Source organism: Poecile atricapillus, chromosome 3 (genome assembly GCF_030490865.1).
Source record: "Poecile atricapillus isolate bPoeAtr1 chromosome 3, bPoeAtr1.hap1, whole genome shotgun sequence".
Classification (NCBI taxonomy): domain Eukaryota; kingdom Metazoa; phylum Chordata; class Aves; order Passeriformes; family Paridae; genus Poecile; species Poecile atricapillus.
Window position 1 is genome coordinate 34,543,316 of NC_081251.1, and position 23,641 is coordinate 34,566,956.

The following is a 23,641-nucleotide window of genomic DNA, read 5'->3' on the forward strand; positions in this document are numbered from 1 at the left end:
AGAATAATGAGCCCCAAACAAACCCGTAATCCTTTATGATTAAGCGGTCAGGGACGGACAAGCATAGTCTAATTGCCTGGATAAATCAGATTATTGCATTACTAATAGGACGGGGAGTAACGGGTACAAATTTAAAGAATGGAAATCTAGGTTAGATATTAGGTAGAAATTCTTTACTGTGAGAGTGGTGAGACATCAGCACAGGCGGCCCAGGGAGGCTGAGGATGCCCCAACCCTGGCAGGGTTCAAAGCCAGGGAAGTCCTGGAGCAACCCGGTCTAGTGGGACATATCCCTGCCAATGGCAGTGCAGACTTGCGACTAGATGATCTTTAAAGCCCGTTCCAACCCCTCAGCATTTTATGATTGTTATTTTCAGCTACCAAACGCGGAATGGGAGAGAATGATAATCATTATGAAGTACTATAGGGAAGCACAGGGAGGGGGGAACTGTGAGCAGATCCCAAACACACGGCGTTTCCCTTTCGTTACGTCACTTCTGCGCTTTCATTAGGTCCTTTTTGCACTTTCAATTTCTAAAACCGACAATTCCAGGTGTTTCTCTACAGAATCTACGCTTCGCACCCTCCCTCACTTACACCTGCCAGGTCCCCGGGCACCCTTCCCCGTTCCGCAGCCCCGCCCTCACCGGCGCCGGGCGGCGGGCGGCGCAGGCGCACGCGCAGGTGCAGCCCGTCCCCGCGCAGGCGCCGCAGCCCGCGGCACGAGGACGGCGCCAGGCTGACCCCTGCCGGCAGCGCCGCCGCATCGCAGCTCCCGGCGCTCCTCACTTCCAGGGAATCCGCGCACACCGAAACCTCCACCGGCGCGCTGGGGAGCTCCGCCGCCGCGCTGCGGAGGGAAAGCAATGGGTATTCCTCGGCAAGGAGCTGTCGGGGTGCGCTGCTGCTTTATACAGCAGCTCCCCCGCAGCCCCGGTCGCGTCCCGGGATCCACGCGGTGAACGAGGAACAGCCGAGAGAAACAATCCACCGTTCTCAGGAAAAATTTATTTGCACAGTAGCCCAGGTTGTGCCGAGCCCGCACACAACCCGAACAGGCAGGGGGAGGCGCTAACCCGGTCCCCCCGCTGAAGGCTAAGGACGCCGAAAACCAGACCCGCCGCGCCCCCCGGCTGCCCCGCACGGCCCGAGCGGCGGCGGGCGGCAGCGCCCCCGCACTACCGGATAACCAGCAGCGCGCTCTGCGTCCCCCGCCTGATCTCCATCAGGAACGCCATGCCAGTGCCGAGCAGCGCCGGGCACCGCGCAGGAAGCGGCCGCTCTCCCGCCGGCGCAGGCGCGGCGCCGCCGCCCGCCCGCCCGCCACAGCGCCGCCTGCTTGGAATCGTAGAGTGAGAGGATCACACACTCAGCAAGGAGGGAAGAGACCTTTACGATTATCCAGACCAACCGTGCACTCGGCACTGACACAGTAGTCTCTAAACCACATCATCCAGCGCTTCATTCACACGCCTCCAGGGATAGCGACTTCGCCACCTCCCTGGCAAATCTATTCCAGCCCTTGACTATCCGAACGGTGAAAAATATTTCTCTAATGTCTAATCTGAACGTCTCCTGTCTCAGTTTAGGGCCATTCCCCCTAGTCTTGTTACGATGGGCAGAAGAGACCAGCCCCCAAAACCTCCTTTCAGGGAGTGGCAGAGAGCAATGGGGTCCCCCCGACTCTCCTCGGGACTGAACAACCCCAGCTCCCTCAGCCGTTCCTTGTAAGACATGTTTTTTAGACCCTTAGAGAACTTTGTTGTCCTTCTCTGGACACCCCAGCACAACAATATTCTTTTTAAACTGAGCAGCTCAGAAACTGGTCACAGCACTAGAGATGCGGCCTCACCATTGCAAAGTACAGAGGGACAATCCTTGCCCTGGTCCTGCTGGCCGCACTATTGCTGATACAGGCCAAGGTACCACTGCCGTTCTTTGCCACCTGGGCGCACCGCTCGCTCATATGGGCTCGAATCCTTCTCTGCCGAGCAGCTCTCAAGTCAGCCCTCCGCAAACCCGTAGCACTGCATGGGGATGCTACGATTCAAGCACAGGATCCAGCAGCTCGGCTCCGGCTGGGAGGCAGTGGCTGGGAGGGTGTCCCGGTCTGCTGGCCGTAGAATCAGGCCTGGGGACCCTGGAGTGAGTCCCATCGGGTCCCGAGCCCTAAGGTCAAGGTCTGCACAACCGGCTGGTCTGACGGGGTTTTCTTATGCGCAGTCTCTTTGTGTCAACACCGGACTCTCATCTGCTTTCCTGTCACACCACCGCCGGGAGAAGCCCGCGTCCGTTCTCTCGGGCACATCCCCACAGGAACCGTGGGCTGCCCCTGGGGCTGTGTGCTCAGGATTCGTGGCCAAACAGAGTTGATAATGATAATAAAACTGTTGTTTTGGCTATTGTGAGCAGTGTTTGCACACTGTCAAGGCCTCTTCAGTGAATCACTGTGCACCACCCAGCAAGTAGGCTGGAGGGGGGGGAGAGTCTGGGGCAGGGGGGGAAGGTCGTACAGCCGACTTGAATCGACCAAAGTGATGTTCCATGGCACGTAACATCACTCTCATCACTCGGGGCGTAGTCTTTGCAAAGTGACCATTGCTCAGAGACTGACCGCACATCAGCAATCTTGTTGTGGGATGTGGTGAGTGATTGTCTATACGTTTGGGGTTTTTTTGTTGTTCCTCTTTCCCTCATCTACTAAAATATCGTCTTAACCCACAGTTTTTCTTGCTTTTGCACTTCTGATTCTACCCCTGAACTAACAGCTGGCTGGGGTCACCCCATAATGCCCGCAGAGTTCAGTCTGAGCAGAGGCCTCTGCTGAAAAAGGGGCAGGCTCCTCAATACTGGGGTCTGTGTGGCAATGGCAGGTCATGCACCTCTACTCACGCCCTGCCTTGTGAAAAAACCCCCTCTCCACCCTTTCTTGCAGCTTTACAAGTCTGCCTGAATTCCTCCTGATCCACGTGCATCCAAGCTCTTGAATGCCACCACAGCAGCATGTGAAAGCTCTTGAATGCTGTTAGATTGTACTCATAGCAAACAGGCTCTCAGCACAGGCAACTGCTGCTCTAGGGTGTTTTCTATTGCCTCTCATGAGATCTTTTATCTTTTTATCTGTAAGTCTACCCTGACACGTCTGTGTGACTTTCCCTTACCTTATGAACACTGTCACCACTGCACACTTCATCCGGGATGCCACCCTCACAGTATGTAAGAAGTTGATATTCAGTATTCAAGGACACCAAGGAAAGAAACTTTTACTTTGAAAAAAAGGAGTCTTTCCACAATATTAAAAGTATTTACTTTTTATGAAGTCACAAGACTTTCTGTGGTTTCAGAGGATTGTTTAAAAACATGATCTGCAAAGCTTCAAACAAACAGGCAAATTTGCACATGTAACTTTTATAGCAATTATCAAAGACGTTATTATATTGAAGTGAGCTTAGACCTTGGAGTTATCAAAACCAAGTAGGAGAGTCCCAAAAAAGAAGATGGAGTAAGGTTAGAATTTGTGGGAAAAAATACAGCAGACAGTAGTCAACAGTTTCAACTGAACTATTTTGGTTTTTTTTTACAAAGCATGAATTTATTGAAGTATTCTAAGATGGGACTACACTGTTCACTGTGCTGTTCTGGGTGTGGTGGTTTGGGGTTTTGTTGTTGCATTTCCTTTTTTTTAAGGAAGAAAAATAATTAATCCACATGGTGGGTTTCCTTTCCAATTAATTCACAAATGAATGTATATATTGTGGGCTAAATGGTTGCGGACAAGTAGGTCATGCGTCAAACATAAACCACATGTAATTATAGGAGAATTGACTCCTAGTATTAGTACAAGGGCCTTTGTTGTTACAAAGGCTTACCCAAAGCTACAAAGTTATGAATAATCTTAAGTGTTCGCAGGGTGTGAGTCTCACTTATTCAAAATTGTCTATTATAGGTTTCTCACTGTTTCTGCTGTGAAATAATTACAGAGAAAGGAAGGTAAATTTCCTACAGAGCAAGTGCACCTAACATCAGTGCTGCACCCAGCCCAGTATTTTGACTGCAACATCAGTAAAACAAGGTACTAATAAAGAAGAGCTCTGAGTGTCGTTGCTTCCAGGTACTTCCCCTGTGGGTACATCCCTACCCAGTTCCTTCAGTGTTCACTTCTGGATGTGTTTGTCATCAATATGAAGAATTTCTCCTTCAACCTACAGATAGTGTCCAAGTCCCCAGCCCCTGGTGCCAATATGTTCTAGAAGTTTTCTGCTTTGAAGAAAATAATCTTCTGTGCTTACTCATTCTCATACTGTGGGGTTTGGTTAACAACAGCTGTGTTGCCTTTCATGGTTTTGTAGAATTTGATCAATCCTCTCCCCTGCCTTCTTTCTCTGCATTGAACAGTCACAGTCATTATTGCTCTTGCTGTAATATAGCAGTGACATCTCTCCACAGTGCCTTTCCCAACTTCTTTACATCCCTCTTGAGCTGTGAAGACAAGAATTGATGCCGTAATCAATCTGAGGCTGCACCAGCCTTTTACACAGCAGCCAACTACCTCTGTCTTGTTCTCAATATTCTCCCCAACGACGTACAATGGTTTTTTGATTGCTACTGCAAATAAAGTCGATGAGAAAATTTGAAAGAAGTGTTTTGGAGCTCTGAGCTGTAGCTGCCACTACTAAATTCAGCACAAGGGAAGCTTAGCAATCCAACCACTCTGCAATGCAGTAGCATGTGAAAGCACATGGTCAGTTATTGACATTGACAGTCACTTCCCCTTTGTGAAGTTCACCACTGTTAAATAGCTCCAAAAGTATGACCAGCCAAGTTAAAAATTACATCTCAAAGACATTTATAAGTCTCTTCAAAGAAAAAAAATAAATGGAAGTACACCATTTTAATTAAAAATACATGACACTTAGAGTCATATTTGATGCCTCAGAAAACCAGTGGAAATTGTCAGCTTTCCAGAAAGTAACTATTTTTCATGTACCACTCCTGGTATAGTTTAATGAGAAAAGGAATTGCATTTACTCTTTATTATTATCCTAAGTCTGGAGAACAAAATTAGACTTCATTAAATATCGGCTGGCAATATAAGTCACTGAGTAGAAGAATTATAAGTATTATGAGATTTTCCCCTGGCAATATTTTAGAAATACTTGTCCTCAGACAAAGCCTAAAATATTAATCATGTAAGCTGAACACACCTGTTGCTGCTGAAGATGAATAGATCACATGGACACAGGTAGAGGTGTGGTGAAAATAAGAGAAAGTTTATTTTTCCTCCCAGGATTTATAGGCTTCTGACCATGGCCAGGGATTGGATGGTCAGGATAACACTTTCTCACTGCACTGGCCATGAGAGATGTCCATCACAAGACGTGTAACAGAAAGAATGTACACATATCTATGTTTACAGTTACTGTCCTGGGGAAAGTCTTTAGAAAACTATATTAGCAAGCTCAGGAGCTGAGTTTTCAGGGCGACACACACTTTTTTTTTTTTTTTTTTTTTTTTTCAGTTACCCAAGTAATTTATAACCATAAGCTCTGCTTGCTATTATGAAGTCTGCTTAAATTTGAGAACCGTAATGATGACTTTAAAACTAACAGATTACAGTCTAAGAGCTGTATCCTTTATACTGTATAACTGGTCAGTTGAAAAATCATTCTTGCAATGCAGTAAAAAATTCCTTCCAATACCATCCATCTGGGCACCATATGCTTTTGTGTGTAGTAAGGATTCAAGCATACTAATCACAAGAAATTTTAGAAAATTCCCAATACAGGTACTGCTAATGAAGATAATATCACATCTTAGCATCACAGAACAGTTTGGGTTGAAAGGGACCAGGTGGGGGTTGGCCTCTTCTGCCAGACAACCAGAAACAGGACAAGAGGGTATAGTCATAAGCTATGCCAGGGGAGGTATAGGTTGGACATTCAGAGGCAATTCTTCACAGAAAGGCTAGTTGGACATGGGAATGGTCTCCCCGTGGAGGTGGTAGAGTCACAGTTCCTGGAGGTGTTTAAAGACTGGACATGGCACTTAGTTCCATGGTGTGGTTAACATGGTAGTGTTTGATCATAGGCTGGACTTGATGATTTCAGAGCTCTCATCAACCTAATTGATCTGTAATCTTATAGATCATCTCCTTCCAAGCCCCGCTGCCGTGAGCGGGGACACCTTCTACTAGACCCGATTGCTCAGAGCCCCATGAAATCTGGCCTCGAACACTTCCAGGAATGGGGCATCCACAGCATCACTGGGAGGCCTGTTGCAGTATAATTTTCTAAAGAACCATCAATCTTCCATTTTTACCTGCGCTGTATTTGATAAACTCAGTAAATATCAGGCCGGATAAACAAGCACATGCACTCGCACCGAGCCCGCTGCTCGCCCGCGTCCCGCCAGGGGGCGCAGCGCGGCTGAGCGCGGCGGGGCGGGGCGGGCGCGGCGCGGGGCACGCCGGGAGCTGTCAGGGCGGCGCGGGGGTGCCGGTGGCGGTCGGGCTCTTCCGGCTCGGGTCGCTCAGGTAACGCCGCTCCCTCCGCTCCTTCCCCGGGACCCCGGTGCGGGCACGCAGCGCGGCCCGGCGGCGCCTTCTGCTCCCGCTCCCCTCCCTCCACCCCCGTCCCCGCGCCGGTGTTGGAGAGGGTCCGCCCCTGGAGTCGAGCCGAGCCGAGCCGGCCCTCTCTCTGGTGTGGTCTGCCCTGCTCTGCTTTGCTCTGCCCTCCCCTCCGGCACCGTCGTGGCGGACACGGCCAGACCGTAGTGGGCTGTGTGCAAGGGGGAGGTGCTGAGGAGCCCGGGGAGAGCTGTTATAGCCTGTTAATTACGCTGCATCAATTAACCTGTGGCACCTGTCCACCCCTCCCCTCCGGGCTCTGTCCCCCCGCAGCGAGGAGCGCGCCCGGGTGAGTTTTGGGGTGCGGAGCCTCTCCTCGCGCCGGCACCCCGGCACCGGCCGGCGGGGCCTGGCTTCGCCTTCGTGGTGGAGATTCCCTAGGGAGCTCTTCCCTCCTGCCTGAGAGCGAGCTTGGCGTTGGGCTGCCAGGGTCGTCCTGCTTTGACCTTGAGCGTCCAGGGGGCTGTGGGCCTCTTTTAGGTGAGATTCCCGGTTGCTGGAGTTGCTGCGTGTGGTATTTGGAAGGATACATGGGACATACGGCTGTCACTGGGTTGTGTGGTGCAGGGTTAAAATTCATCTGTTGATGCAGAGATGGCCTTATGTCTTGTGGTACCAGTTTGAAAAGCATAAATACATGACAGCTTCTGGTGTTAAATGTTTTTCAGAAATATTTTCATACTGTGACAATAACCGGAGAAGCCTGAACAATTTATCTCTTTAAGTGACTTGAAATATGTTAGATATGAGGTGCAGATTTTAAAGAGCTTGTTCTAGGTGACTCAACCGTTGTTTTTGTGCTGATTGCAAGAACCCTTTCACTCCTGGATCGTCTTTCAGTATGCAGTAATAGTGAAAGTCTTATGGCTGTCAGATTAACTGCAGAGTGTTACTGATACCTGAATTTGGCTGTAGGAGCGTGAAGAGTTGGGAAGACTGTATCTAAAGAATAACAGGCTAGATGCTTGCAGGTTATAAGGGGCCACATTATAAAGCTGAAGATCCTAGTCTTTTCATTTTGCTGCCAAGGCTTGGCCTGCGTTAAATACTTAAGCAGGCCTTGCTATCAAATTTCCTTTCTTTGTGCTTTTTTTATGGTCTTATTTTTTTTAAATTTTGGTACCTTTTCAAAAACAGGGTGAGATACAGTAGAACTTTTGCTAATAGTGTGATGCCTAAATATTGTGATTATCCAAAATGTACAATAATTTTCAGTATAGCATGTATGAATGCTGCAAGAGGGGATGTCAGTTTGGAAACAGGAAGAATATTTACAGTGTAATTTGTGGGTTTGTTTTCATTGACATGAGAATTGGCACTTTGGGAAACTAAGCAACCTGTAAATGATATGGGGAGAGGCTGCATTTCTAGCTCACTGAATGTCTTGCTTTCCCAACTTGTTGGTATTACCTGTGACAGTAGATACTTAAACAGCGTTTTTCAAAAAAAAGGGTGTCTTATATCTTCCATTACTGGAGTGGCTGTGCTTATAAGTGGATGATTCTGTTCACAACGTAGGAAGTGCTTTTCCTGTATAAAGTTATCGGCGTGCTATGCAGACGGTAAGAAATGCTCATCACAGCACAGCAAGCTGTGTGTGTGTGCCTGGTTCAACCCCAGGCAGCAGTCAGGCCCCATTCCCCCACCTGCTGACAAGGGAGAGAATGAGAAAGATAATAGGAAGAAAACTCATGGGTTGAGACAAGGACAGTTTAATAGGGAAAGCAGCAGACACACAAGCAAAGCAAAGCAGGGAATGAATTCAGACCTTCCTATGGCAGGTTCGGCCATCTCCAGGAGCAGGGCCCTGTCATACCTAGCAGTGGCTTGGGAAGAAAACAAGCACCATCATTACAAATGTCCTCCCCTTCCTCCTTCTTTGTATGCTAAACATGATGTCATATTGTCTGGAATATCTCTTTGGCCAGTTTGGATCACCTGTCCCAGCTTTGTCTCCTCCAAATCTCCCATGCACCTCCAGCCTGCTTGCCAGCATGGCAATACAAAAAGTAGAAAAGGTCTTGGCTTTGTGTAACCCTGTCCAGCAATAACAAAAATATCTCTATATTATTAACCATGTTTAGCACAAATCCAAAACAGCCCCTTACCAGCCACTGTGAAGAAAATTAACTGTACTCTGCTGGTGTAAGTGGGCTCAGCCTCTAATCTGTCAGTGTTTTCTGTTTGAATACAGGGAGGACACTTCCATGTGTTCATCGCTTGTTTAGTTCTCTTGGCCACTGTTCCTGCTGTCCACCTTTAGTGTCTTCTTGCTTAGCCAGGAATGACTGCTTGCTCTGGGTTGGTTGGCTGAAAATGCTTATTGGTATTTTTTTCTCTTTTTTTCCTTTTCTTTTTTTCTTTTTCTTTTCGTCTTTGATGGAGCTGTATTATGTTAAATCTGCAATGTGTAGAAGAGAACCAAGATGCAATATGAAGTATCATGTTAAAAACCCTGTTTTGAAAATGTTTGAGAAAAATAGGAGCTAGAAAAGAGGCTACGCTAAATGATACCTGCTAAAGCATGAAATAGAAAAATTGAAGTAATTTTTCTGTATGCACATAAATTGTCTTTGAGATTAATAACCATGTTGCTCTGACTTGTAACTGAAAAGAAGCTGAATGATAAATAGGCACAGTAAGTGATATATTTCCCTCTGAGAGGCCAGGGAGAAGAAACACTGCAGCATCAACCATTTTCTCCCAAAAACTGAAACAAGAAATGAAAAGAAAGCATCAAGGAGAATCGGTAAATAGTTTTAGTAGTCAACACATTGCTATTTTTATCAGAAACTTGTAGTTCAGTATAAGCATTAAAAAATAGTTAGAAGTGAATGGTGCTTTGCCTAACTTGGTCTTTCATCTGCAGAAATTGTAGAGAATTTAACCTTTCATTTATGTCTTTTCTGGCTTACTTCTGAGGATAAGGAGAGTGAACAAGTTTTGGTCCAGGCATCGTTTTCAGAATTGTCAGAAAAGGATTCTGCTTTACAAATTCCTTTGAAATCCACCTCTGGAGCTGGGAAACAGATGCATTGTAAAATATAACCACAGTCTAGATAATGCAGAGATATATGTGTGGCATATGACACTACTTTAGAATTAAAAGCAGAATAAAGTTATAGAAATTAGTTGAAATTTGAAATTCATGCATTACTAATACCTTAGACCTCAGGGCATAAATAAAAAGGAAGATGGACAAAGTCTTGCCCAGATGCATTCTATTAGATTATCCAAGTAAGGTAAGAATAAGGATGTGAGAGCTTCTGCCATACCTTTATGAAAAGACCTATCAGGATTGTTTGGAGACAGAATGTTAAACCCACCTGAAGCTACATATTAGAACAATGGGTATGGATGAATGAAAGGCTATTGTGAGCAAAGAACAAATGAATAAATTACCTGGTTGCCACTTTTTTGTTGTTAATTTGGTAGATTCTGTGTTTAACTGTGTATCAGAATATTTAAAGAGATGTCTCAACATGAAGGCACAGCATGACCCTGGAAGCAGAGCTTCTTTCTCAGTACAGAGTACTGCAAGTGTAATGTAAAACAGTGAACCTCATCTAAATATTTTTGGTTTTTTTTCTGTACTGAGCTGAAAAGTATCCTGAAGTTGGCAAACTCTCCTTTAAAAGAAAGTGTAGTACAAATATGACTGTAAATGAAGTGATTCTGGTTTGAGCTGATTTCATTGTTATGTTTACTATGGCTTTTTTGCTGTTGTTTATCTATTTATTTTAAACGTATTACATGTTAATTTGAATTACTGATTTAACGAGTAAAAAATATGCAAGAAAGAAAAAGAATACCTCAAACTAAGTCTCTCAATAAATGCTCAGAAAAGAAAAGCTAGCTATTTAAAAAGGAATTATTTCAGGGAGGATATAGGGACCATTTGAAGGCACAAGGCTGAAACACACAAAAGTGAAAATAAATTGCAGTTTATGTGAGGAAGCCTGTCCAGTTCCTGTGCTCAGGCAGTTGGAGAGAAGATAACTATTTGATGTAGTGGACTTATCAAGCACTACTCAGCAGGGAGGGCAGTGGTCCCAGGGCCCAGTGTGTGTGTGTGAGAGCTGGGCAGTTCTGCTGTGGCACTGGGAAAGCAGGAGCCACAGGGCGGTGCACACTCGTTCTCCTGTGATAGTGCTTTTTCCAACCCACTGAGCTTGTGGTTACCATGGATGTGGCTGTGTCAAGCAAGAACCTTCCATATCCTGTTTAGAGTAATGCAAACAGCCTTATTGCTAATATTCAGTCTCATGAGCTCTTTCCAAAGGTGGGAACTGACACTCTATGATGTTGCAGGTTTGATTGTGGAGAGCTGAAAAAGGCCCTTCCTTAGGCCTAGCTCAGGGAGCAAGCCAACGTGTTTTTTGGTTTGTTTTTTTTTTTTTTTTGAGCATGGCAACAGTTTCTTTTGGTCCAGGAAGCGGTAGTTGATACACTATATACAATATTACACATAATTTCAGAATAAGGATTTTATGTTTCTGTTTGGCTCAGCATTGTGAAAGTGACTGGTGACTCCAGGAGACTGTATTTCATGTCCTAGTTGAAGATGCCCCTGCCCATGACAGAGGAGCGGGAGCTAGATGCACTTTAAGGTCCCTTCTAATTCAAAACATTCTATGATCTAAAACTTCTTAAGTATTTGCTATTGTTCAGATGTCAGATGGGAGAATGAAATGAAGATTATTTTAAAAATGTCTTTGACCAAATTGTTTATGTTTCTTTGATGGATGCATTGCTGCCAAAATTTAAGATTTAAGTTGTGCTTAAAGATGGTAACTCAGTGAGTTGAGAAGAAATAAAATTTAAGGAGGTAACACTGAGGACATGTCAAATGAATGAATGGTAAATTCTAGGTGTGGTTGTTCTTTGTTTGTTTGTTTGTTTTTTATTCAAGTGTGTAATTGAATATGAGGGAAATAGTGACTAGTTCTGGATTTAGATTGAAATACTGGATGCTCAAATACAGTGGTCAACAAAGGGAAGTAGGGGACAAAAAAAGTACTTGAAAGTAAGTGTTGAAGAATAACCACAATTTGAAGGAAGCATTTTCCCATTTTTCCCTATGTTGTGTTATTCTGACTTAAATTAGCATCTGTTTTTTAGTAAGATGTGTTAGATGTTTTGCATAATTTAGAATAAGAAGCAAGGCTATCTGGAAGTTTGTTGATTTTTGGATGTAAAACGATCACTGATGAAGCTATAATGTATTACATAGAGAATTTGGGAATTGTTTGTTGAAAGAAAGGAAGGAAAAATGTGGAAATGTTATTTTAGTAAAAAGAGAATATTTTAGTTAATGGTTGACCTGAGTTGTAAGAAAGGTGCAAGTCATCATCTTTCATTTACTGAGTGACATAAGTTCAGATCTGTGAAATCTGAATATGTGATTTGATCTCATGAAGAATGATACTTTAAAAGTAGAGACTCTAGTGTAAGATTCTGGCATTCATGAAGTGCAAAAGTACTTAGCTCTAGAAAAGATGATGACTCTTATACTTTGCCAGAAACACTGAAATAGTCCTCAGCAGTATGCAGGCAATAGTGCTCAAGGGCTGAAAGAAAAGGTATCAGTAGCGTTTTGTTGGTGGGTCTAGAGTCAGAATCAAAATTTCAGTCCAGTATATAAAACTGTTTTGTAGTTCACTTGTTAAATATTGCGAAGGTGAAATAAAATATAATTGAGTAGAAGGGTTAAAATATCACCCTAAACTCAGTTTTTAAGAAGAAATTTGAAGAAATGTGTTTGTCAATGAGAGTGAGAAGTCTTTGGTCACTTTCTTCTCCCCTCTAACAAGCAGATTGACAGATTTGATTTTTTATTTTTTTTATTTCAGAAAAATTATGCTCTAAAGCACATTCATTTAGTGTTTATAATTACAAATTTGTATAGTAACTAGAGCAGTCATATCCTTAGAAGGCTTGTTGTATGTTCCTTATGAATTTTTAAATTTGTTCCTTGTTCCTCTTTATGAACTCCTGATGTAAGCCACCCTTTGGAAGACCAGGAATAGCAGAAAGAACATTTTACATACCTGATGTACTTGCATCAGAATGTGCTCAGTGATAGACTTAGGTTTATTCCAGTCTTTTTTCTGTGAAGAACATGCAAAAGAAGGAAAATTATACTCAGTATCTTTTTGCTGTCAGTTTATGTAATAATAAATAAACTTGTTTTGTAGCTTCATAAGTAAGGAGGGTGCACATCCAGTTGGGTACCTAAGCTAACCTCTGTAGTACAAGCAATAGGTTTTCTTGCATTTAGTTCTTTTTTGATTTGAGACTCACTCCCAGGAAGACATCTTGTTTTGGTTTTGAAGTTGTTAGTATGGGTAATGCATAGATTATTATACAGATTTGGTTTAATGTAATTTTTTTGTGAAAGAAATTCGAACACTTAATGCAGAGTTTTTTTTCCTATGGAAAAATATAATGTGTTGTGTCCACTTGTGAATATGACTAGGTAGAAAAGTGTACTGAGAAGTTATTAATCACAATATTATATCTTACTAAGTGTTGGAGACTGTTGCAAGATAGTAATGACATAATGGCTAGTTATAGTTAATAATACTATCAGGTGGGGTTCTTTTGTTTTGTTTGTTTGTGTAGTATGGGGGAGAGTCTCCTTTCATTATTCTACTGAATAGCAGTTGGCCAAAATAACAAGCTCAAATGGTTATTTTTCTTCAGGAGACATTACAGATTCCTGTTTGAAAAATTCTGAATAGGAGGATTCTGTGGAAAGTCAATCTAGAAACAGATTAATTAGCTGTAATTGGAAAATCTTTATCTGTGGTTATAGAAAAATGTATGTGTATTTTATATTTGAATTTTATCTGAGGAGTCTGGTGTGGGATTTGAAGGACTTATTTTGCTAATATCGTTAAATGCTTCTGATGGGAAACAAAGCATAATTACCAAATGACAAGGCTTCTGTTTTCCTTGTATTCAAATCTGTGTTTGTATTGAGTCTATTTAAATACAAATGTTTTTCTGCAGTTGCTGGCTTAATGTGTGGGTACTATACAAGACTTAAAAAGCAATAGCACTACAGTGAAAGTAGAATTTTTTGTCATCTGCTTTTTAATTGTCTACTAGTTCTTTTACTGTGCATCCCATTGCCACCCTTGACATGGTGCACAGTTTTAAAAATGACTTGGAATATTACATTACAAAGAAGAAACCCTGAGCAATTCAAAGGAGCAAGCTTGTGAGCTCAGATTCTTACAGTACTTGGAACAACTCTTGAGATTTATTGAAGTGACGTGATGTATGCAGATTTGTGCTCCACAATCAGCCACTGGACCTGTACCAGTATTTCAGCATTGCAGATTGGTGTGAAGCACACAAACAGAGCAATTAGGTGATGCTTGAAAAATATAAGAGTGGAATAGTAGCAAATCAAACCTGAAGATGAGTTTTGGGGTAAAATAGATAAGGGAGAGCTTATGAATCAAGTCTTATAATCTTGTGATTAAATCAAAACAGAATCTAGATAAAAGCTGCATTTGTAGAATTGATTTGATGAAGCTCCTGTTCTTCATGTTCCTTTGGCTTCAGTGAAAAACATTTCAAAAACAAACTCTTAAACAGGTGAATAGTGTGTGTTGAAGTGAGACAAAAGGCCCTTAGGTACAAAAGTTATGAAGAATGAGCACCTGCTGTGGAAACACAACTGAAGCAGTATTGTTTTAAGATGAGTTGGAGGAAAACCAATGCCACCTCATTGGTGAAGGGAACCAAAGGCTGCTCTGGGAACACACTATGCACAACCCTGAGCAGAAGAAGATCCACAGCCTGAGACACCTGCTTTCCTTGTCAGAGTTACATGCTAAGACTTCACAGGCATCCAGGTGTACCCAGAATTGTGTGGTATCTGCATTTTAATCCCCACTAGAATGTTAAGTAGAAGGTAGTAGGTGTCAGGACCTACTTCTGCAATCACTTATGATTTAAATATAATTTTATGAAATTGTTTGAAAGTGTATCATACATCTTAGGTAGTTTCTTCTTCATTGATAATAAGCTTTCTGCTGGGGCAAAAAGCATATTTACTTTTTGACATCCATTTTAAAAAGCCATGGCCATCTAACAGGTCAGTGATTGCCTATGCCAGACTCATGAGAAAGGCTTAACCTTCAATCTGAGAAGCTTGGTTCATCTCATCTGGTATACAAAAAGGGGGGAAAAAAACCCCAAAGGATGGTGCTCTTCATATTTTTGTTTAAAAAGAGAAACAAATAAAGAACAGTCCAAGGAAAGTTGGCCGTCCTGACAAATGGTGGTTGTTTAATGATAAGATAAATGCTTTGTTCCATGGGCTGTGGAGTGGTGTAGCAGAAAATCCTATTTTTCAGTTTATTTTTTTTTTAATCTCAAATTTTATTATTTATCTCATTTTTTCAAAGTAGTAAACTATGGAAGAATAAGGGTGTGTTACTTATAAGGAAACAGAAACTACCAAGCTTTACATTGTATTGAAATACCAGCTGTAAAATCAAGTGTTTTTAAATCTGCATTTTTAATATAGATGAAGAGAGCAGGAAAATATTGATAAGAATATATTATAGAAACATGAAAAGATTAAAAACTGCATTGTGAAATATCTTCAGACTAAACAAAAAGAAAACCATAGTAAACAAGTTTATTTTTGTGTATGAGAACTAATAACAATGGGCATTCCTGTAATTTTAATGATCGTAGAATAGTAGTCCAAAGTTTATAAAAATAATACATAACATTTACATAGTATCCTCTCTGGGTGCCTCACTTAGTATGGCTACTCGTGATTTGTCAAAAACTGAGATTTCATTGTGGGGAAAAGTATGCAAGAAATTCTTTGCATAAGTTCTTTTTAAAAACACCCAACTTATTTAAGATAGAAAAATGAGACCATAACTGTAGAGTAGTAAGAAAACAGAGTGTTTTTTCTTCTCTATACAAAACTTCATAACGATTAAATTTGCACAGCCAGTGTGCGGTAGGCATGTCTTAAAGCATAGTTATTCAGTCAAAGATGTTAATGTATTTTGTTTTTAAAATTAAGGGATTGCTCTGACTAGTTTATAAGTCTGAAAGAAAGCTGTTTAACCCTGTGCTCTGCCTAGTTTCTTTAAGCTTTGATAATGCTTTATCAAACCACTCTCAGCTCTAAGGTCCTTCAAGGACTTCCTCAACTTGAGGAAGACAGAGGCCTATCTTCCACTTAGCCATAAGTGATTGTATTTATACTTCAGCTGAATAAAAAGGATTCTGATGCATTCTGCACTCAAAAATAATTATTTACTGTGTCAAGTGCTTTCTCCATCTAATGTGCCTGCAAAAACTGGAATTGTGCTGCTTTTATATGTTGGTTCTTCTTTTTTCAGTGTTAATACTGTATTTCACTTTTGTAGATCAGACTTTGGGGGTTGTGCAACTGTCTCTTTGAGAAATCTGTTGGCATTTTACAAGCTTTCCAGAACAAACCTGATCTTTTTTGGGATTTAATCCAAAAATGGTTATTATGAAATGAAACCACATGAAAAGTTTTTTTTTTAAATTAAAAGTGGTATCTAAGTACTTTATGCCAGTGAGATATTGTGAAATCTATCAATTTGACACTCAGAATATGTGTTTTTAATAGTGGTTTACATTTCTGTTCTGCCTTGGAGACAGTCTGTCATTATTATTCTGCCATCAGAATCAAGAGTGCAGAAACCTTGTAATTTTTGGCCTTTTTATTCACTCCTTCCATCCAGATATTTTCATTTTGTCTGCCACTTTCTTGTTTTTCTCTGTTCTTGCAACTTTCCTTATCATACCTGGAAGAAAGTTTGATGAATACTACTTTATACCTGTTCCATGTTTTGTTTGATTTTTTTCAGCCTGCACTTCTGCACATGATTTTCTTCCCATTTCCCTTTAATCGAGACAGAAGAGAACAGCATCTGTTGAATGTGAAATCTGTTCTGAAGCCAAGCACAAAAGAGATCCCAAAAGATTTCCCCCAATAATACCCCCATTAAAAGGGGCACCAAATCTTCCTTTTTCACAGATGTTGTATTTGCTTGGGGTGAATGTAGCCTTCAAAGCTCATTTATTTTAAAAGGTTATTGAACCCCTGTTATTAAAAAAATAAAGTAGTCTATGACATATGAAAGTACTGGGTGGTGTTCTGGAACTAGAATATGTTAATTACTTGGTGTAGACTACCACACCATGAAAATATATTGAGCAAATTGCAAAAACCTATGAGTACAAAACTGGTAAACATGTACTTTTGTTGTGCCTGGATGACAATAATATAAAAACAAAGTAGAGTTGCATCACTGGATTAGAATAACAAGTCTTGTAAAAGGAAGTGTTGATGCACAGCAGTCCTCTTGAATAGTGTGTAACTATTGTATTGTATGTATCCTTCAGTTTTGTCTTCTTCTTGGAAGTGATTTAGAAAGATTGGTGTCCTCTGTTTGCAGAAATACTGGTTTGTTGAAAGGTGGGGGTTTCTGGTGATGGACCCAGAGGAAGTAAAAAAGAAAATGAAAAATCACTTTGTTGCATTGTTTAGAACAAGCAGTGCTTTTTGGATAAGGCAATGCATTAATTTTCTAGGGATTTGTGTTTGGCTCGTGATGTGGTGATTTTTTTATTATTTGTTTGGGGTTTTTAGTAGGACTTGATGATGGACTGTGTGTTAAATACTTGTTCATATGTATATGTAGTGTGTTAGGTTTTATTTATAGTTTGTTGTAACCTGATTTCTGATTTTTTTTAATGTCTTTGAGGAAAATATAGTGCTTTTTATACATATTTTAACAATATGTTTTGGGAACAATGGTTTCAGGGCTTTTTTTCTTTTATATTTTGAATAGGTAATGTCTGTACATGAATTGCAAACTGGTCTCTAGTGGGGACACCGTGGGAGGATGAACACGGAGGAGCTGGAGCTACTGACTGATTCCAAGTACAGAAACTATGTAGCAGCTGTTGACAAAGCACTGAAGAACTTCGAATATTCCAGTGAATGGGCAGATTTAATATCAGCACTTGGGAAGCTAAACAAGGTATGCCTGGAAAGTGCTCTTAAAAAAGATTCAGGAATTGCAAAAGGTACTGTTTTAACAGTACAGAAGTGCGAGCTTCCATCCCTCTAATACTCTAGCAAATATTTCAACAGTCTGAGCCAAATGTTGGGTGTGTGCAAGGAGCAAACAAATCAACCAAACACCTTTCTAAGACCTAGAGTTTAACCCTTTGTAGCTGTAAATAAAGGGAGAAGTTATTTGCATTTCTAGTAAACATCTAAAGTAAAACATCTCTCTTATTAGTAACATTTACTTCTAATATCATTCAGTGTTACAGAAATAATGTAAAAAATAGTAAGTGGTATAAATATCAGCAGTAGTTTTATGAAGCATGAGTTCTAAAATGAGGCTGAAATCATTCATGGAGCGGAGAATGTTCTTGTTCTGATTAATTTTAACGGTAAAGTTTAATGGGCTATATCATTGTAATCTTTAATAGCAGTTTACAAATGAATACAGGTCCTGATATCCATAAAAATCTTTTTAGTCAATTGTATGTGTTTCTAAGCTGCCCCACCCAGGAAAATGATGCTATAGTTGCAAGTGGCATCCTTATTTTGTATAAACTCTTGTTTCTTTTTTTTTGATTGTAGCAGTTCTTGCTGTTTGTTTGTGCAAAATGTGAAGGCTATGATATGGAGAAAAAAACAACCCAAATATGTAAAAGCAACTCTGTTTTCCAGTCCTGAAGTGATTATGTATTTTCAGACAGTGGTAACATTTTGTATGTGATCTCACTCTATGGCATTCTCTTAAAGCTATCCCAGACTCATGACCCACAGTTTAATAGTCCTCTTTGAGCTAGTGATAATGGATTTTATCAAATGGCAATACCAATTTTTGTCCTTAAATGGATGAGTAAATGACAAATGGAATGACAAATGGACAAGCTGTAGGCAAGAAGCCCCATTACAAGTGAAGTTCTAAATACCTTGGCCATTTCACCATTTCACGAGTGCACAAGTGAAAGGCATGGCAAAGAAAAGGCTCCATGGTAGATTTTAATAGCCTTGGGTTTTTTTTCTTGAAACCTGTGTTTGTGTGGTGATTTACTGAACATGTCCAGGAACTCCTTTATAAAATGTGCATTTGATGTTTAACTTCTTTTGTGCTGTTTTTCTTTATGTGCTGATTAACCAGGTGCTACAGAACAATGCCAAGTACCAAGTAGTACCCAAAAAGCTGACGATAGGCAAGCGCTTGGCACAATGTCTGCATCCAGCTCTGCCGGGTGGGGTTCATCGGAAGGCACTTGAAACATATGAAATCATTTTTAAAATCATTGGACCCAAACGCTTGGCCAAAGATCTGTTCCTGTACAGGTACAATATTTTCAACAATTCTGTGCAAATGTGTAGTCCAGATCCTTTTGTTTTCCTGCATTTTCATGGTATTACTTTGTTATATAGCAAGAATCACTCAAGAACCAATTTCTTTCCCTCATTTTATTGGTACTTGTCTGGTACTTTTCTTCTAAATATTGTATAATGGAAGATAGATCACCTAAATTCTTGTTAGAAACTGATTTTAGTGCAAGAAAACCTAAAATCTATTATTTTTTCATTCAAATAAAGTTTTCTGCCTGTATTTACAGTATGTATAGTAATTGAAATGTTAACACCTCATATTAACATTACATTTTCCAATTTTAAGTATTGTTGGAAAAGAATCTGAGTATAGTTTGTTGCAAGAGACTTTCTGTTCTGTTAATTTGATGATAAAGATTTTGTTTTGTTAGCATAAGGGACAAGTACAAACTTTTTATCGGTCTCTGGAACTGATGGTAATGAAAAGGAAGGATAACCTTGAAAAGTTAAGTTTAGTCAGCATATACTGGTTCCTAAACCTCTGTTACGAGGTGTACATTTTTGATTGGGTGAGATGGGCAAGAAATTAAGTTACTTATATATAATGAATCGAGGGGTGTGTGCACACTGTCACATATGGTTCTTCGTCTTGACCCATCCCTAGAGATTAAAATTTCATTGATTTGAGAAATAGGGGGATAAAATAGAATTCTGTTTAGGCAGAAAAGGTGTGCACTTATGCTTGGTAAGAAATTGTATGCCTTAACATCAGCTCTTCTTTCTTGCATTGTCATGATGTTTATGTGTAATTACATTGGGGGTGGGGGGAAGTGTTTTGGTTCTCTGTTTCCACATGTTTTAAAAGACACTGTGAACTCATAGCTCATGTTTTTTGCTTGTACAGTGATTCAGTAGCTGCAAGATCTCATTAACAGCAAGTTCTAGGGTAATGGAAAATGCTACCTTGTATAATCTAACTAAAAGCTATTGTTACTGCTGCTAGGGCAAAGACAGACATTCACATTAAGGCATTATCAAAGATTCCAGTATTTGTCATGAAAGCAGAATGCCAGTGTCTGAACATCAAATCTTGAAGTGTGAGTAATAGCCTTACAAAGAGTGACTGTGGGTTAGTGGGCTGCTTATTGAACAAAAAGACATTTTCTATAGAAAAAGAAGCCAATTGACAATGGTAAAAGACAAGTTCTTCTAGACAGATAAAGGCAAAAATAAATTTTACCAAAAGTTTTACATTTTGGAATAAGTTTTGTAAGGTTTTTCCTCTATCATGGCCAGCATTCTATCTATATAGATACTTCTTTTAATAGTAGATTTGTATGTGTACATTTTACGACCCTTTCCTTAAAATTACCTTTTTTACTGTTCTTTGATTTTCTTCTTCATATGTCAGGGTCTTCTAACCTGAATCCTCAAAGATTTTGAAAATTGAAGTTGTATTCACATGCATTTGATTATTGGTACCGTTTGTAATAATTAATGATATTTAATAGCAATAACAAATATTATTTTAGTATCTTCTCAGTAGGAGATGAACTTACACTTACATTCAAGTAAATTCAGAACATACTTCCACTGTTTTCAGTCCTTTACAGGCTGTGTTTTAAACAGCATGGTAAATAGGGTTTATTGTTAATTTTAGAATTTGTTTTTAGACTGAATTTCTGAAGTAAATATATATTTTGATGCCACTCAACAGTATAAATGTCTTAAATTTTAAATTGTTCTTATCCAGTCTTGTTTTATTTTATATTAAATGAAAAGAAAGTGTGTTTTTACAAATACAGTTTTTGTTGTGATGTGGTTCAATGTGGGCAAAATTAACATTTTGTCATGCAGAGATGCTTCTGGTTTATCAAATTTGTTTTATTGGTAAAAGGCAGTCATCTCTGGGTCTTCATTGCTTGTTATCACAATAGGAATCAAGCTCATAGTATTAGCTTTGGGATACCGACCTGGCCATCCAAAGGCAGTTACATTGTGTGGTGGTCCATGCCTATGCACAATTCTAAGACAAAAATCTGATGCTTATAATAACGACACTGGATGTGCCTGTAGCAGTCTTTAGAGAGAAATAAAATTGTCACATGAAAAGCTTCTTTAAAAAAGGTAAAATTTATTTTTCACAGTTCTGGACTATTTCCGCTCCTTGCCAATGCTGCTATGTCTGTCAAGCCAACATTATTGAGTCTGTATGAGATTTATTACCTCCCTTTGGGGAAAACATTGAAACCAGGACTGCAAGGACTGTTAACTGGGATTCTGCCTGGGTTAGAGGAGGGATCAGAGTATTATGAAAGGTAAGGATACTTATGTTAATCAAGTGATAAGCTTGATCTGGGGGGGTTGGTGTAACTTTTCACTCTCTACTTGTATGTAGATTTTGTTGTTTTCAAGGTGGTTGCTTTTTCATTTGATGCTGTCTTATTAATTGCAACCGAATGGTATGGTAGGAGGTTCTTAGCATTAATTAGGGCAAATTAACTGTCAGTTGTTCCTGCTAGTAGTTATGGAAAGGGAATAGGCATTAAGCAGACTTAGTGTTATATACCAGTCTCTTCTCCCAGGTAGCAAGCAATAGAACAAGAGAAAATAGCTTCAGGTTGTTCCAGGAGAGGTTTAGGTTGGATATTAGGGAATATCCAACCTAAAGGGTTGTCAAGCATTGGAGCAGGCTGCCTGGGCAAGTAGTGGAGTCACCATACCTGGAGGTATTTAAAAGTCATGCAGATGTGGCAGTTTGGGACACGGTTTAATGGTTGATTTTGCAGTGCTGGGTTGGACTTAATTATCCTGAAGGTCTTTTCCAACTTAAACAATTCTATGACTCTTGTTATGGGTTGACATACATAACTGCAACATCTGGGCTGCTGAGGTAGCATCTTAACATATTAAAGGATGAAGTTACACTCCAACACTTAGAATTCTTGGAATTGTTCACATGCTTACATATTCTTGATATTTCCAACTTCAGAAACTTGAGTTTTCACAACTTATATGTGAAGAGCAATTCAACACTGTCTTTTTCTATTTCTGTGTAGGCAGACACACAGTGTAGTTGGCATCCCTACAGCAGGGAACAAGGTCTATCCAGCTTGCCTCCTGGGGCCTGCCATAGGGTGTAGAGGCACTGCCACATGAGTTGGAGGAAATGAGGACAGGGGAAGGGATTGCTTGTGCTCAAAGAATTGGGGTATTTTTATGCCCTGTTATTACCATAAGGACTCAGTGCATGGAATGAGAGGGCAAAAGCCATCTGCTTTGATTCTTTTCTTCAGTAGCTATGCTTTCCTGCTGTCTGTCTGAAACCTCTGTCTGTAGCAACACTTGGCTTTAAGTAGCAGATGAGGAGTTATTTGGCTCTTTGAACATATGGAGTACATAAGGAATGCATACAGAGAAGCTGTGGGCAGGCCAAAAGCATTTGCAAGCCAGATTGGCCCACAGGCTTGCTGGCTGGATTGCTCTGTTCAGGCTGCATTATAAGGTTCAGTGTATAGCTAGGCCTCTTTTGGCCTCTCAAAAGGAAGTTTTGACCTTCCTGTAACAATTAATTTTAATACTTATTAAAACTGGGGGCAGGGTCAAGAGCTGTTATACATGATATCATGTTATACATGAATGTTATACATTCAGATAACTTGGTTTTACTGCAGAACAAACACACTGCTGGAGAAAGTTGCTTCAGCTGTGGATCAGTCAGCGTTCTACAGTGCTCTCTGGGGGAGCCTCCTCACCAGCCCTGCAGTTCGCTTGCCTGGCATCACTTACGTCCTCTCCCATCTGAACAGGAAGCTCTCCATGGAGGATCAACTCTACATAATTGGCAGTGACATTGAATTAATGGTAATGTTTTAATGGAACAATGAACTTACAATAGGTAACAACGCTGAAGTTACTTATTATATAATGCATTTTGAGGGGATTGAGATGTATTCTCTATCTTTGAACTAAGCCTTTGAAGAGATAAAAATGCATGTTTATTATAGCTCCAGTTAAACTGATGTTTTGGTGCATGATAGTGTTTCAAAGCTGAATTAACATTTCAGAATTGCTTGGGTTTTGTGTGAAACTGCATTCATTACATGCTTCAGCTAAACGTGATTGAGTTTTGTTGCAGTTTTTGGGTTTTTTTTTTTAGAAGTAGAGAATAATTTTGTCTTTTAAACTTAAGATATTAATTGGTAATATAAAAAAGCAAAAGCTGTTTTATAGTTTAGGCAATCTGTTGATTCTATGTTTCTTCAGTGGTGAAACTTTTTATTTTCCTGTTTTATCTTGTTTAATTATTCAAAATTTAAAATAACTTTCTTGTGCTTATCATTATTTATAAATAACTATTCTTATTTTTGAATGCTGTCTTATATCTACCTTATTAAAATAACTATTTTGTGGGGGGTCTGCCATTACTTCAGGTGGAAGCGGTAAGCACTTCAGTGCAAGATACCAGTGTTTTGGTACAGAGGAGCACATTGGACCTTATCCTCTTTTGTTTTCCTTTCCACATGAGCCAGGTAGGTTATTAACATGAGAGAAGGATTGACAAATTCCTAAATGTACTTCACTTCTTAAGTCAGTAGAACTATTTGGTTGGTTTTTGTTAATGATTT

The 23,641-nt window shown here is 40.3% G+C and overlaps 2 protein-coding genes across 10 annotated transcripts in view; one reads left to right on the forward strand and one right to left on the reverse strand.

Moving 5' to 3' along the window:
- UBE3D (ubiquitin protein ligase E3D) overlaps window positions 1–1,594 on the reverse strand; it is an 85,065-nt gene extending 83,471 nt beyond the window's left edge. The window contains exons 1-2 of the mRNA XM_058836844.1: window positions 1,183–1,594; window positions 648–850 (exon numbers count right to left, since the gene is read on the reverse strand). Coding sequence (XP_058692827.1) covers window positions 648–850; window positions 1,183–1,238 — 259 coding nt within the window. The 5' untranslated portion in view covers window positions 1,239–1,594. The remainder of the gene's footprint in view (window positions 1–647; window positions 851–1,182) is intronic.
- Window positions 1,595–6,452: 4,858 nt separating this feature from the next.
- Window positions 6,453–23,641, forward strand: part of DOP1A (DOP1 leucine zipper like protein A) — a 59,675-nt gene continuing 42,486 nt past the window's right edge. For 5 of the 9 annotated variants that reach the window (XM_058834487.1, XM_058834491.1, XM_058834489.1 and 2 more), the window contains exons 1-6: window positions 6,979–7,105; window positions 17,494–17,685; window positions 18,847–19,028; window positions 21,161–21,331; window positions 22,688–22,877; window positions 23,447–23,545. In XM_058834487.1, the coding sequence (XP_058690470.1) occupies window positions 17,548–17,685; window positions 18,847–19,028; window positions 21,161–21,331; window positions 22,688–22,877; window positions 23,447–23,545 (780 nt within the window). In that variant the 5' untranslated portion in view covers window positions 6,979–7,105; window positions 17,494–17,547. Of the gene's footprint in view, window positions 6,533–6,765; window positions 7,106–17,493; window positions 17,686–18,846; window positions 19,029–21,160; window positions 21,332–22,687; window positions 22,878–23,446; window positions 23,546–23,641 lie in introns of those variants that run through there. The other 4 variants (XM_058834492.1, XM_058834496.1, XM_058834488.1 and 1 more) reach the window with 3 other exon arrangements.